The sequence below is a fragment of the Coregonus lavaretus genome (assembly GCF_964263955.1).
Source record: "Coregonus lavaretus genome assembly, chromosome: 11".
Classification (NCBI taxonomy): Eukaryota; Metazoa; Chordata; class Actinopteri; order Salmoniformes; family Salmonidae; genus Coregonus; species Coregonus lavaretus.
In genome coordinates this window covers 35,053,298-35,070,053 of record NC_139998.1, presented here as the reverse complement: position 1 = coordinate 35,070,053, position 16,756 = coordinate 35,053,298, and the positions used below count along the sequence as shown (strand labels likewise).

Genomic DNA, 16,756 nt, shown 5'->3' with positions numbered 1-16,756 from the left:
TCGCTGGTCCTGAGATCACTAATCTACTGTTCCAGGATGATTTTTGTGAAGTCAAGCATTTAAAATGAATGGCCTTCTGGTAAAACTATTAATGATCTTTAACTGCACTGTCTAAGCTCAAGTCTCTAATCAACAGTTTAAGACACTCAACTGCAACTCAACACACCCCTCTATTTAATCTATCACTCAATCAATCACCCCCTGTCAATCTCCATCCCCGCTCACTTCCTATCTACCATCTCCCTCTTCTCAGCCTTCACCATCAGTTACTCTCTCTCCATCTCTCTCTCTGTGCCATGGCTGAACCTACTGAACTTGCAGCCTCAGCAGTCTGCCCAATCAGAAGCTGAGCCCCAATTCTGGCATGTCTCTCTGGCTTATTCCACTAAATACTTAATTTCTCAGAATTGCCGCGCTGTTTGTTCTTTTGCCATTCCAGAATTGATACTAGAACGTTGATGTGCTTTAGGTTACCATGTATGACCAGGGATCTCTGGGCTCATGGATAGTCTGTATGTGTTTTAGTTTTCAAACCAAGGACAATCATTGTGTTACTGAGCTTGGGATGAAGCAGACATTCAGATAGTTTCCCTAGCAACCACAGGTTGAGGGCCCTGACCCTTGAGGAATAAACATGGTCAGCACTTTCTCTTCATTCAGGGATCATTCAATAACGATGACACACAATACACGGCCAAAAGTATGTGGACACCCCTTCAAATGAGTGGATTCGGCTATTTCAGCCACACCCGTTGCTGATAGGTGTATAAAATCGAACACATATCCATGCAATCTCCATAGACAAACATTGGCAGTAGAATGGCCCGTACTGATGAGCTCAGTGACTTTCAATGTGGCACCGTCATAGGATGACACCTTTCCAACAAGTCAGTTCGTCAAATTTCTGCCCTGCTAGAGCTGCCCCGGTCAACTGTAAGTGCTGTTATTGTGAAATTGAATTGTTTAAGGAGCAACAATGGCTCAGCCGAGAAGTGTAGGCCACACAAGCTCACAGAATGGGACCGCCGAGTGCTGAAGCGGGTAGCGCGTAAAAATCCTCCTGTTTCTATCAAGTGAAATACTAGCCACTATCAGTATCGACCGTTAGTAGGCCTAATAATCACACATATTCAACTGCCAATCATTCCATTTAATTAGATTGTTTCAGTTACCTTCATTTGCTTCCTCTGTAAAGGCTGTCACGGCCGTGTAGTTGTTGCTGAGGATCATTAGTAACAGTTGATAATATAAAAAAAGACATGTAGGCTAATTAAATCGTTATGGAGCGGAGCGCAGACAAAGTCATAAAGTTTGAACCTGACGCATGGCACAATACTTGGCCGTGTCATCACACAGTTCCATAGTTAATGCAGGCAATAGACGAGGGTATAGCCTACTATTGTACACTATTCTCCCTATTATAATTCAATGTAAACACTAATCTTCCAACATTACCATGGGTTGAAGAACAGAATGTGGCAATTTTCAGAATCAATCAAACCATTGTTTTCTTTCTTTCCTTCTTAAAGGCTCTCCAAAGCTGTTTTTTATTATCCATAAAAAACGTTCCTAAACCTACAGTAAACAATCTACAAGATCAAATTATTTTTAAATCTACCAATTGGTGCTGAAACAAATATGCATATATTTAGATGGCTTTCTTTAATTGATCCCTTATATTCTGAACCCGTTCTCTCTGTTGGTCAGCAATTCAGAGGGTTTTCAGTGGTTGAATGAAATGTATTCAGAGCACACAAGGTAGCCACACCTGTAGAGTACGTTTCGCAACTGAATAAGGTAAGTCTGAATACCAAATACTGAGAAGTGTGTAGGGAAGGCGTGCACAGGAAAGGCGTAAATTCCTAAGTCGAAATCGGAAAGGCCACAAACCAACATTGGCTACCTTTTTGACCAGAAGGTGGTGCAGTTGATCCATTACACAGAGCTCAGACCTTGGCACCCATATACAGTACGCTACCCACCCCTTTGCTAGTGCCATCTTTGAAACAAGGCAACAGTAAACATGTTGTCCTCCACAAATTAGGCAGCGCCCCCCTTGGGCCAATCAGTGTAATTTTGTAAATGACAGATCTATATGGCAAGATGCATCATTCACCCAAGTTTAATAAAAAATCGGGTCAGTGGTGTCTGAGATATCGTGTGTGACTAATGTACGTACAGTTGATTACTATAGCGCTCCTCTTGGGTAATCAGTGTAATTTTGTAAATGGCAGATCTCTGTGGCAAGACACATCATTCACCCAAGTTTTGTCAAAATCGGGCCAGTGGTGTCTGATATATCGTGTGGGTTAGCTAGACTCATATCTCTGAGCATAGCATGTGTGCCAAATGTCATCACTCTGAGTCAAACAGATCAATAGATATAAACATGTGCCGTTATAGCGTCACCGTGTAGTCAATATGAATGTTCCTGCACATGTTGAGTCTTGACAGTGTTTGCAACATGTGTACCAAATTTTGTTACAATACAAATATCCTTGACTGATTTATATACATTTATGTGCCAGACCACACCCACAGAAATGTTTATTGATCAATAGCAGCCATGTTGTTTTAGGTACTAGTCTGGAAAGTATTTACTTGAGAGACCTTTGTCCATAGATGCCACAAATCAAGTTTCATGCAGATCGGTCATTCGGTGCCAGAGGAGTAGTATTTTAAGTGTCTTTCACAAAATTCAAAATGGTGGGAAATCTTTAATGGTGGAACTTCTTGGTCACGAGGCAAATTTGTTCCTTTTGAGGATAGGGACCTATTGGCCATATAGCACAATACCACAAACCCCCCTGGTGCCTTATTGCTCTTACAAACTGGTTACCAACTTAATTAGGGCAGTAAAAATAAATGTTTTGTCATACCCGTGGTATATGGTCTGATATACCACGGCTGTCAGCCAATCAGCATTCAGGGCTCAAACCACCCAGTTTATAATACCCCATAATGACAGAGAAAACATGTTTTTTTTTTTTTATGTTTGCAAATGTATTGAAAATGAAATGCAGAAATATATAATTTACGTAATTATTCACACCCCTGAGTCAATACATATTAGAATCGCCTTTTGCCTCCCGAGTTGCGCAGCAGGCTATGGCACTGCATCGCAGTGCTAGAGGCATCACTACAGACCCGGGTTCGATCCCAGGCTGTGTCGCAGCCGGCCATAACCGGGAGACCCATGAGGCGGCGCAAAATTAGCCCAGCGTCGTCCGGGTTAGGGCAGGGTTTGGCCGGCCGGGATGTCCTTGTCCCATCGCGCTCTAGCGGCTCCTTGTGGTGGGCCGGGCGCATGCACGCTGACTCGTGTCGGCAGTTGTACAGTGTTTCCTCTGACACATTGGTGCGGCTGGCTTCAGGGTTAAGCGAGCAGTGTGTCAAGAAGCAGTGCGGCTTGGCAGGGTCGTGTTTTGTTGATCATTGCTAGACAGCCATTTTTAAGTCTTGCCATAGATTTTCAAGCCGATATAAGTCAAAACTGTGTTTTAGGTTATTGTCCTGCTGAAAGGTGAATTTGTATCCCAGTGTCTGTTGGAAAGCAGACTGAACCAGGTTTTCCTCCAGGATTTTCTCTGTGCTTAGCTCTATTCCGTTTGTTTTTATCCTAAAATACTCCTTAGTCCTTTCCGATGACAAGCATACCCATAACATGATGCAGCCACCACCATGCTTGAAAATATGAAGAGTGTTACTCAGTGATTTGCCACATTTTTTGCAGTTTTACTTTAGTGCCTTATTACAAACAGGGTGCCTGTTTTGGAATATTTGTATTTTGTACAGGCTTCCTTTTTGTCACGCTGTCATTTAGGTTAGTATTGTGGAACAACTACAATGTTGTTGATCCATCCTCAGTTTTCTCCTTTCACAGCCATTAAACTCTGTAACTGTTTTAAAGTCACCATTGGCCTCATGGTGAAATCTCTGAGCAGTTTCCTACCTCTACGGCAATTGAGTTAGGAAGGACGCCTGTATCTTTGTAGTGACTGGGTGTATTTACACACCATCCAAAGTGTAATTCATAACTTCACCATGCTCAAAGGGATATTCAATGTCTGCTTTTTTTTATTTGGAACCAATAGGTGCCCTTCTTTGTGAGGCATTGGAAAACCTCCCGGGACCTTACAGATAATTGTATGTGTGGGGTACAGAGATGAGTTAGTCATTCAAAAATAATGTTAAACACTATTATTGCACACAGAGTGAGTCCATGCAACTTATTATGTAACTTGTTGATTGGATATATCTGGTTGTTTTTACCCACGGAGTTGCAGGACTGATGGCAGGTTGACTTGTCTGGTTTGGCTAGCTAGCTAGCTAAAGTTTGCATTTAAAAGATACATCTCTCTTCTTGATCAATGAGACCTGACTGCATTCTGAAAATGGCAGAGAGCTCGTAGTGAGGATGACTACTGCTCTGGACTGATGTGTGGTGGGCTTTTTTGCGCTGTAGCAGCAGCAGAGGCATCACCCAAGTGGGTGCTACACGTTAGTTGTGGAGGAGTATGAAGTCCAGGCCACAGAGAGACTGAGCTGAGACGACATCAGGGCCAGCAAGCCAACCCCATCACCTAGCATCACAGGCTACATAGAGGAAGAGGATAACATCAGCGCCGGCAAGCCAACTGCATCACCATCATCAACTGCATCACCTTTATCTGGCATCACCATCATCAAACCATCATCTAACTAAATATAGGAGCCTGAGATCGCTGGTCCTGAGATCACTAATCTACTGTTCCAGGATGATTTTTGTGAAGTCAAGCATTTAAAATGAATGGCCTTCTGGTAAAACTATTAATGATCTTTAACTCTGCACTGTCTAAACTCAAGTCTCTAATCAACAGTTTAAGACACTCAACTGCAACTCAACACACCCCTCTATTTAATCTATCACTCAATCAATCACCCCCTGTCAATCTCCATCCCCGCTCACTTCCTATCTACCATCTCCCTCTTCTCAGCCTTCACCATCAGTTACTCTCTCTCCATCTCTCTCTCTGTGCCATGGCTGAACCTACTGAACTTGCAGCCTCAGCAGTCTGCCCAATCAGAAGCTGAGCCCCAATTCTGGCATGTCTCTCTGGCTTATTCCACTAAATACTTAATTTCTCAGAATTGCCGCGCCGTTTGTTCTTTTGCCATTCCAGAATTGATACTAGAATGTTGATGTGCTTTAGGTTACCATGTATGACCAGGGATCTCTGGGCTCATGGATAGTCTCTATGTGTTTTAGTTTCATGGATGGTGTGTGTGTGTGTGTGTGTGAGGGAGTCAGCATCATGCATGGTGTGTGTAGCCTATGTGTGAGGCGTTTCTGCCCCCCTAGGCTGAGCTTGCTCCCTCTACTCCCCAGCCCAGCAGAGACGTCAGCTAGCAGCAGGACATCCTCCCTGCAGGTGGCAGGAAGCAGTGGAACTGACGGTTATCATTTCATCCCCTCACCCTCAGCCTACAAATATACTGCACTGAACATGGGCCGCCATCACACACTCATTCTAACGTAGGAGTCACAACCCAAAATTCAGATCCAACCTAGTTTAATACTGTGGACTGATTGATAGTTAGTTACCTACATTCCTACTTTCCTCCCTTGTTTAGTTTGACAAGGTTTTGTATATCTTATTAGCAGTTTGTCAGTAGCAAGAAGGTATCAGGTCTGTGATGAAAAGGTGGTACTTATGAGTAACAATAAGAATCAGAATGCCCCAAGTTGTAGTCATGAAAACTGTGGGTTTTAATGTAAACACTACATTCGATTGGTATTCCAGCACGAACATCCCACATGAAAGAACAACCATTCATTAAAGAGGGAGAAAAAAGCAGCACAGAAAAGAATTCACTGGGATAAAAAGAATGGATAATAAAAAAGGAGGGGATCAAGGAAAAAAGAATGCCAAACTGATATGTGTAATAATAGACAGTATTCTTTAAAAAAGGCAGATAGGTAGGAGAGATCTTTCCAAATCTTTGTGTGAAGTGAGAGCTGTGCTTTTCTATGAAGACCTGGAAAGTGTTTGAGTACAATTCCCCAAAACTAAAAGAAAACGCTTGAATCTGTACAGCCGTGTGGACACCCCTCCCTTACCAGCAACGGTGCGGGACGTGCGCCAAAGTGGTTCTTCCAAAATAGTCAGGCTAAGTAAAGACACTGTAATGCATGGAGAACAGGCAAAAATAATCAGTACAGTGCATAAACATCAACATGGGTTAGTCAGTAAGAACGGCTCAAGAATGGATCACGGGAACCCTTGCAAAACGGTTTTTTTTTTTTTTTTTAAAGGGGGAGAGAGAAAGAAATGTTCTGTAGCTACAAAGCACAAAAAATGTACTTTAATAATAATATAGAATCATCATCATCATTGATATTGTAATTATTATCATCGTCACTTCATCATTGTTTTTATTGTCATAATCATCCTTTTTTCTTTTTTTTCTTGAATAGTTCTACATTGTAAAGATTCTAGAACCCAAGGATTTACAGCTTTCTACCAAGACACACAGCCCAATGACCGTTGACCTCAAATCTCCATATCACTGGTCAGGAATGGCTGTTGGTTCCCCTCCCTAACTCCTCCCTCCCTCCCTCCCTGTACCCTTCCCAGTCCATAAGATGGTTGTCTCTTTATGTCGTTGTTGTCTATAGATTTTTTCCTTCTTCAGTTTTTCCATTTTCTTTTACCTTTATTGTGGATTTTGAAAAAAGAAATCTCTACATTTTCTATGTGAAGCATTTAACGGTCTCTTTATACAAAGGCTGAAGGATGGGTCATGCGATCTGTGTCAGGAGGAGTGATGGGGGACACCACCACCAAGCCTGTGGACAACCCAAAACAAGAAAACCAGGTGGGCGCTAGGAAAATAAGAAGGATGATAAAGTGGAGAAATAAAGTACAAGGTGTGTGGCGAGTACAAGGTGTGTGGCGAGTACAAGGTGTGTGGCGAGTACAAGGTGTGTGGTGAGTACAAGGTGTGTGGTGAGTGTGGGACACACGATAAATAAATACATGAATCAATGATAATAAAAAAGTAGAAGTTCCTTACATGATAATGTTAATAGATATTCATTACAGTAACAAAGTGTTCCTTGGACCATCTCCAAACCTGTCATTTTCAGGGGGTTGTCAGCTTTCAGATATCTGATTGGTTTAGAGGCTTGGGGTCACGTGCTGTGACTCACTGCTCCAAAATCCACACAGCCAAAGGCAATGGCCCACCGGAGTGACAGGAAGGGATTGGATAAAAAAAAGAACAAGCTCATAGGGCATCAATCCTGGGTGTTTCTGTTTATCTCAACGATCAAATAGCTGAACAGAACTTCTATGATACCATGAAAACCCAGTCTGGTACAAAATAAAGGAAAGAGGACCGGGACACACTAACACATCAGCTTGTTTCAACTGATCTTGACTGTGGTACTCATGACTATCATACCTGTCAAAGCCATTGTTAGAGCTAGAATCGTTTTTTTGCGTAATTACATAATTACTACAGTAACATACTTAGGCAAACGTGTACAGGTCAGCAAATTGACTGATATTCATGTAATAAATATACATATGATAAACAAAAACATTTAAAAAATTACAAAAAGAAAGACATTATGTAAAACAAGTGAGGGTTGTTTTGTTAAAAACAAAAAGACAGTCAGGAAGGGGAGAAAACAAACATTAAACAAGTTCTCAACTTTGTTCTAAAACTTTAAAGGCTGGGTTTCTATAAGAAATCAGTTCTGTTGGCAGCTCTTTGAAATCAAACTAAAAACATATACATATATATATATATATATTGATATATATATATATATATTGATATATATTGATATATACGTATGCCTATTTTAAAACAATCATTATTATTATTTACCAAGTTGCATTTTCAATTAGAATCATTTCCAGAGGAGAGGCAAGGGGGCGGTCAGGGCTCAATACAAGCCACAGCCTCGCAGGTTGTTGGCGATGATGATGTCAGTGACGGCGTCAAACACCACCTGGATGTTCCCTGTATCTGTGGCACACGTCAGGTGACAGTAGATCTCCTTATTGGGCGAGCGGTTCTTGCTCTCAAATTGTGCTTGGATGTAGGCAGCTGCATCATCATAGGTGTTAGGACCTGTACAGGGAGGCAGGATGGAGAGAAAGGTGACAGGGAAAGAGTAAAAACTAAAAGAGCTGAAGAGAGCTTTTAGGGCTTGAATTCATTCCATTGAATCCCTTTTATATTCTCCTACATCAATTATTCGCTCTATTACAATCACATTCTGGTGTGGTAACCCATGTGACTTCAGTTAACATGAGGATACAGTCACAATGGCTTGGCTGTGTGTGTCAGATGTGGAAGGCAAAATAATGTTCACTGCAATGTGTCCCTGTGGGCAGCTCTCTAAAGCAGGGAAAGGAAATGGTATGGTGTCTGTCTGTCTGTCTGTGCCTAAGCATACAGAGATGGAGACAGCTCTCACTGGCCATCCCTTCACCATGACTGCTCAAGCATGGCTGTGATTTTATTCTCTCTCAGGCTATGGGTGTCCATCTCACCTTGTCAGAGAGGGGAGGGTGGAGAGATACTAAATACAGTATTTGTATTCCCCTCAATTGTATGTACCACAATGTCAACTCACTTCAACATCACATGGTCAATACCTAAGTGGATTTTGCAGACTAAAGAGCAGGCTTTCAGCTAGCAAATATGTTTTGGCCAATTCTGACATTTACAAAGGTACATCTTACCTGTATACTCAGGGAAACAGATACTCAAGGCAGATTTCTTGATCTTTTCGGCAAACAGATCTTTCTTGTTGAGGAAGAGAATGATGGAAGTGTCAATGAAGAATTTGTTGTTACAGATGGAATCGAACAGCATAAGAGACTCGTGCATGCGATTCTGCAGTGGAGAGAAAGGAGGACAGAAGCAGAGGGAGGAGGAAGAGACAGCGAGGATGAGGAAGAGAGGGAGGGAAGGAGGGAGAGAAACAGAGAATGTGGAAAGGTTAGCCTCAGAGCAATAAAAACCAAGCAGGAATAGTTGAACCAAGCTTCATGACTTGAGGACAGTATGTTGACAGTAGAAAGAGTGAGCATCCCAAAGCACCCGGACAGGACAGAGACTGCTAAGTAAGAGAATAAATGGTCTATCATGTGACTGAGTTTAACCAATCAGAATAATTGAGCTCTGCGATAAAGAACATGGAATAGTTAGAATCAGATTGAGGCATAATGAGAGGCAGCTGGCAGCTGCTGCTTTGGTCAGCGGATGTGTGTCTGACAATGACCCTGCTAACAGACAGGGGGCAGGGGAGAGAGAGAGACCAGACGACTTCTCCATTCACTGATGTTCTCATCAAGATTCATAGAGAGATAGAGAAAGAGGATGGAGAGAAATAGTTCAATATTTTGTGTCTGTAAGAGTGCATGGCGTGGTACTGAGTGAGGCATTGTGTGTTAGTGTAAAGTATGTGTTACTGCGTGAGTGTGCTGTGCAAAGGGCAGTGGTTTGTTTCTAATAGTCCCCTGTGCTCTGTACTGCAGGTAGTGACACACTCATAAGTAGTTCAGTAGCATTCCCATTGGACAAGAGAAAACAGAGAGCGAGAGAGAGAGCGAAATATAGTTTTTTAAATTAGTTTTTAGTTTATTTCACTTTTGTTTATTATCTATTTCACTTGCTTTGGCAATGTAAACATATGTTTCCCATGCCAATAATGCCCTTTGAATTTAATTTAATTGAGAGAGAGAGAGCGAGAGAGAGCGAGAGAGAGCGAGAGAGAGAGAGCGAGACAGAGAAAGACAGGAAGAGCAAAACACTCACTGCACAGTACATACACAAACTTGATCAGAGAGAGAGAGAGCGAGAGGGAGGGTCAGACTCATAGTTTCATGTGGAGATTTTTTATTTCCTTCATATAAACACACCCTTCAATAAATAATCACAACAACGAAAGAGGCGAATGAGCAAACAATAATTACAGCAGTGACACAAACAACACCTACTAGAAAACAGGTACTTCAATCATACCATGATGTACTGTACTGTCAGCATCCTAGTGCTGCTTGTGGGTGGTGTAAATTGAATTTCTTCATGGGGGTTGTGGTAAGCTCCAGAGAATAGTCTCCAATGTATTCCTCCCATGCTGATGCAGAGGCAGTATTTGTGTAACACAAGGTGAAATGCAGTCAGGGAAAGTCGAAGGAGGATTTAAGAATTCTGCTTTTCAAAGTTATATTGTGCCGACTGTTTAATTATTTATGCTGCAGTCTAAATACTGGTATGTTTTGCCTGCTGTGATAGGGAGCTCCTGTGTGTGTGTGTGTGTGTGTGTGTGTGTGTGTGTGGGAGGACTGGGACTCACAAACTTGGGACTGGGAGAGGCTGACACCCAATCAACCGTACTACAGCTACGGTACATGAACCATCTCAGCCTTCATCAAGGCTAATCTCTATTACATCAGGGGACCCCACTACTGTACATGATATTCACTGCTGTTTCTCTCTATATATCTTGGTACCAACTAGACTTGAGATCCAGTTTACTCAGGGCCACATATTGTACCTCCTATCTGTTTCTCTCCAGCAGACAGACACAATTACCAATCTTTCTCTTTACCTTGGCCCTAAGACTCCATTATCCATCAGTCTCACTGCCGTGGACATAGGCTTTATTTGTCATCAGTCAGGTTTAAGGCAAGGCTATAAGATGAGCAGAGACAGACTGTCTGGGCGGGTGATCTGGGACTTACACATGCCCTCCTAGACGTCTGATGGCTTCTGTCTTAGTTTACCCTCTGGTAAAGAAGATATTATAACTCCAGCTGTGAATCTGAGAGCTTGCTGATACCGCAGCACGAACATGCTTCTTGTCAATGAGTACTGTTACATGCACACAATAATACGATTATTGTGGATAGTCAGATTAATATAATAGTTTGATTATAACGTTTACATGCTTTGCAAGAAGAACGATTTCCCTAATAATCCTGTTTACATGGATACCTGATGGCACTCTGATTAATGCAGAAAATCGGCAATCAAAATAAACGTTCTACCACAGCAACCATGTAATTTTTGGGAAGCATATTTGATTCCGATTTCAGGCATAAAAAGTTTGTATATGAAAACCACTTCTAAGACGCATACATTCAGTTGTTGCGAACTCACTTCACTCGCGCTAAAGAGGGAGGCTCGCTCGGTTGGTGCTAGAACATGCACAGATCAAATACACAGCTGGAACGCTGATTAAGGTGTTTACATGTCCTAATCATTTGAGCGATTGCTCAGAAAACCAGGTGTTTTAATCGGCGTATGTTTACTTTGATTTTGACCTGACGCCGATTAAGATAAGCAGAGTAAGGTGTTTACATGACTATTGCATAATCTGTCTACTGCCATAATCAGTTTAATATCAAATTATTACTCTGCATGTAAACATACTCAATGACTGTATATATGAATGGACAAAGCCATCGATCATGTGACACCATTAATTAAGATGGCGTCTCATGGAGACAAAACATGCGCAGTTTGAGCTACTCCAGGAAGTGACGTTGCAGGCTAGCTCAGTGCTGCCCCCTCTCATTGAGTAACTCAAGTTGAAGGTTGACCGGGGTACTGCAGGCTGCCATTAGCAACTAAATTATACTTATAACTTCTTGTGTGTGCGATTTTAAAATAATCGGTTCAAGGACATACATCTGGTGTATTAGAAGCAATTATTGGTACCATGATTGTCTTAAAAAATAGATGTTTCTTTACACGAAGATTCACCACGAAGATTGCAATTTTTCCATTCACTATAATGGGGGATCCTGTTTTCTGCTAACAATACTTGAACTACCATGGTCGGCCTTGAACTTCTGTGGCTTCAATGAGAGGGTGCAGTCATTCTCCCCTGCCTCTTATTGTTCATAAAATGTAAAATGTAGCACATGAACACTATCTCAACAGATTTGGCACAGAATGAAAACTTGTCTGCTCATGAGAACTTAAGAGTTCATGTCCTGTTGTGGAGAACTAACTGGCCTGAGGGCTGACACAGCCTTTGCCTCCTGAGTCCTGTGCACCTACCGAAGCAACACACAGTATCTTACTGCAATGACGTTTTAGTGTAGTCAACAAATCTTTTACAGAGCCCCTAGAATCACTGCAGTGACTTGGGCTATCAGAGTCACCTGACACACGAGGCTGTACCTACTAGCGAAGGCAGGCGTGGTGCTGAGAACGATCATCATGGTAACATCTGCCCTACCCCCACTCACCCGGCACCTACATGGGTGTGTGAGGCAGACAAATTAGTGCTTTCTAAGAGATGGAGCTTCCTACAGCCATGACAAGAAAAGAGTACAGGTTTTTGTACAGCTAAACGAGGAGGGCAGTATCAGTCCACCCCCAGATTCAGGAGCGGCATATTATTTGGCAAGAAACCAAGAGGTTTTGACCCTTCTTAGAGTGGTTTGGCATTATTTGGCAGAAGAACAGGGAGGGTGTTGTGACATTTGGTGTCCTCCCTGAGGGTCTGTGTAATGAGGGATGGAACAGCTGTTTCCTGGATTATTAATCCACAGATACCTAATCTTACACACACTCTCTCTTACAGTATACCACAAACAGATACTACCTTATCTGCTCTAACACACACATTATAAACTACCTGCTCCTTAGCCTATTGACTCTCCCATTAAGAATATAGCATTGGCACCAGTAAGATAAAATAGTTACTGACTTGGCCAGGCCAATCACCATCAATATACGGTAAATAACTCCAAGTGCTTGGTTGAGACTGCTGAGGCACCTAAACTGCAACAGGAAATTCTGGACTAAATATAACAGTTGAATATTTCTACATCTCTAACTATCAGCTCTAACTCAACTCCAGGCAGTGACTATGTTGATTGTCACTCCTACCAATTTGCATAATAAATGGGCTCAGTTTCTTACCCAAATATACTGTTTAGTAACAATGTTACCTTCAGTAAGGCCACTGCAGTGTACATGACATCTTTGGCTGTACTTTCAAATTTTACACATTTCAAACCCAACCATTGAATCTCACAAAACTTGTAGCGACAACAAAAAAAAGCCTTCCAAGACTAATATCTCAGAACCTACATGACATATAAGCAGAACAGCAAATCATTTTTCAACCCAAGAAATCCACAAATTCACATTATTTATACAGTACCATCTTCCACTAGCCGCAAACAAATTAACTCCAATTCCAACTTCAAAGTGTTTCACAAAACCATCCAGGCACAAATTCCTTTCATATCAGATGATACTACTCAATAAGCAAAATGACAAATTACAATAGATACTTTGTTGGTAAAGATGAGCAGTTTTCCTTGTAAACTGTAGATGATTGTTTATATCTGGTGGTGACCCAATGCCAGTTACACAAAAGTAATAACTGTCTTAGTGTTTTAGTAAAACAGCATATTTTCCTAAATAACCTACCACTAACATGACTTTGCTACAAATGTATCAAATGCATCTTGCTTCGGAAATGTGATTCACCATGGATGTCTAGATTGTATTGAATAGTTTTGCAGGTGAGTGATTGTCAAAATGTATATTCTTTATCACACTAAACTAATTGTTCCAGTCAAGGGTCATCTCCCTTTCCTGTATTCACTTCTACTTATGATGTTCAATGCCTGAGGCATAAAATACAGCTGGCTCTCTTTATACAACTAAATTAAAATGTCTTATTATTTAACAAATCTAAAAGGTGAATTAAGTTGATATGTGGGTGAGGGAAAAGTGCAGGAGAAGGGTCAATCCAGGGACACACTGGGTCTATCCTTTGGGTTAATACAGGCCACAACCACGCAGGTTGTTGGCGATGATGACGTCGGTGACAGCATCAAACACAAACTGGATGTTGTTGGTGTCGGTGGCACAGGTGACGTGGGCATACACTTCCTTGTGGAGGGACTTGTTCTTGCTCTCGTACTGAGACTGGATGTGGGCCACTGCCTCCATGAAGGTGTCAACGCCTGCAAAAAGGTTTGAAAGAGCAGGAGAAAGAGGAAATTGAGAAAATATATTTATAAGACCAGAGAGAGGCAGGATGTGGAAAGAAAGTGGGGTGAATAAAAGAAAGGATAAATAGAAAGAGGAAAATACAAGTGGAAGAAAAGCAGACAAAACAAAAGAAGGATATGAGGACAAGAAAAACCGAAGAATGGATCAAAAATATATATCGTTTTTTCAAATATTTTACACCTAATGTAAAACCTGATGTCTTTCTAAGCGGCTGGATTATCCTGTAACTGCGGAGGGAGGCCTTGGTTTACACAGAGTGTACAGCAGGCTACCCAGACTCCTTGGCTGCTCTGCTCTATAAGCCCTAAGATGATAACATGGAGTCATGCCAGGTAAGGGATGAGTAACTGTTCTGATTCCAAATGCTAGTCATCTCTCTTCAAGCCTTTCTACACATTATCCCTCCCTCCCACACTATCCCTTCTTCTATTTGTCCCTCCTGCTGCTACTCCATCCCTCTCTTTTCTCCTAGCTCAGCAGCCTCCACTCTTCATCAATTACCTGTGTACTCTGGGAAGCAGATACTAAGGGGAGATTTCTTAATTTTCTGCTCGAATATGTCCTTCTTGTTGAGAAATAGAATGATGGAGGTGTCTGTGAACCATTTGTTGTTACAGATGCTGTCGAACAGCTTCATAGACTCATGCATGCGGTTCTGTGGGTAGAGAAAACAACATGTCAGTCAGTCTGCTGTGTGGCTCTATTTCGAACTATGTCACACACACACACACACACACACACACACACACACACACACACACACAGATAAAATAAGAGAAGAAACAAGTGAAGAAAGGAAACTAAAAAGCAGAACAGAAACTAAACTGTAGATGCCCTTTCCAGGAGTTCTTGTGTTAACTGTCTGTGAGCCACTTCCCCTAAGAGCCCAGAACATTCTAAAATGCAGTGTCTACACTATTTCATTATCAATATCCTGTTTGCCACAGTGTCATGGTAATATGTTAAGTATGACAAGTACGCAGCATCCTGGGAGGTTAGCCAAGTTCATGCATAATGTTATTAGGTAGGTCGTTCCAAGAATATAGTGCCTTTTGCATTCCTTTGATATTTTAAGTAGAAATTGTGCACCAATATTGAATTTTAAAAGCCTATTATATTAAATTAAGTGCCCTTTAATATAGACCACATGGGGAATTCAATACATCTTTTTTTTTATGAATAAATGCTTGCTAAAGTGCCAAAATTCAACATTTTGACATGTCCCTCCGTCAACCCTGTGTCACTTCTAAGATTTTAACCCACTTAATCCTAAAATAAGTTTCACCATCATTGTAAAGCCCAATTTATTTTGTTGCTTTGACAAAGTCATTTCTAAAGATCATTATTTATTTAATGTGATTAGTGATTATTTTACGTCTGTCCCTCATTTTAAGGCCAACCCTGTTACGTGAACTGAACTCTCGTTTTAATATGGTGAAACTATTCCTTTTTAAATATATTATTTTAAAGAAACATTGAACATCTAATAGTAAAATCATAGAGTAAAAGCAGGTGAGCTGGTTCTACTCTTTTTGGACATTTACTGGTGTTTTGTGGTGGAAAACTGTGCGGGTCAAGCATAACACGTCAACCCTGTTACCCATAGATAGACAGGAAATGTTTTACAATTATAAAAAATTTTGTGAAGCTTGCATTCAAGCTTGTGTTCTTTATGACAAAATATTTACTGTAAATTAGGTGAAATCAAAAGATTGTTTTGACCAAGTTACACTTCTCAAAAGGTACCGAATTGGTGGAACGACCCAGGTAGCCTAAGTCTAGGACAAACCCTGTATGCTTCTCTCTAGAACAGAGATGGGAGGGCATGCAAATACATTTATAGGTATTTTAAGTTATTTCACCATGGTGTTTGCCTGTTTAAATGTTAACTCAGAGTTGAAAGCAGACACTCTCTGATGTGAGTGAATTGTTGCCTTGTTCTCAATCACAGTGGAAAAGACAGAGCACAGTCATGACAGCTCCTTCACAGCCAATCACAATCCACTTAGAGCAGCAGAGAGGGCTCGCACAGCCAATCAGATCAAATAGAGGAAAGCCCTGAGAGAGACAGATTAAATAGAGCAGAGGCCCTGAAAGAGCCAATTACAGAACAATCCAAAAGAGTACATAAGATGAGTCACAGAGACTGGTGTTCTTGTAGTGTTAGTACATCTCAGAAAATGTAAGAGAAAGAAAGAGAAGAGATAAGAAAACTAATAACATAATGAAACATGCATCTCATTAGGTGAATCAGCATCTGATGAGTAAGACTTTGAGAACAAGGCAACACATACATAAAACAGTGTCATATCACATACATTTTTGCAGACACTCTTATCCAGAGCAACCTACAGGAGCAATTAGGGTTAAGTGCCTTGCTCAAGGGCACATCGACAGATGTGTCACCTAGTCAGCTCAGGAATTCTAACGAGCTACCTTTCCGTTATTGGCCCAACGCTCTTAACCGCCAGGCTGCCTGCCGCCCATATACATACAGTCATATCCTCACAGTGAAAATCCCAGGTAAACTCACAGACATGCTAAACACACACACATAATCACATCACAACCAAAAGGTGTGCTGCTTTCAACTCTTTCCAGATGATTTTGGATTCTTTGTCCTTGTGAAAGATTTCATACCTGTGCATATGTTTGGTGGGAGGGCCCTCTGTGGAACCAGGTGGGTTTTTAGCGTTTGCCGATTGGT

General features: G+C 41.4%; 1 protein-coding gene across 2 annotated transcripts in view; it reads right to left on the bottom strand.

Annotated features, from left to right (window-relative positions):
• Positions 1 to 7,878: 7,878 nt before the first annotated feature.
• The window catches only part of LOC311137309 (guanine nucleotide-binding protein G(o) subunit alpha), a 110,378-nt gene continuing 101,500 nt past the window's right edge, over positions 7,879 to 16,756 (bottom strand). The window contains exons 7-8 of one of the 2 annotated variants that reach the window (XM_084171735.1): positions 8,742 to 8,895; positions 7,879 to 8,124 (exon numbers count right to left, since the gene is read on the bottom strand). In XM_084171735.1, coding sequence (XP_084027861.1) covers positions 7,937 to 8,124; positions 8,742 to 8,895 — 342 coding nt within the window. In that variant the 3' untranslated portion in view covers positions 7,879 to 7,936. Of the gene's footprint in view, positions 8,125 to 8,741; positions 8,896 to 12,940; positions 14,001 to 14,550; positions 14,705 to 16,756 lie in introns of those variants that run through there. The other variant, XM_084171736.1, reaches the window with a different exon arrangement.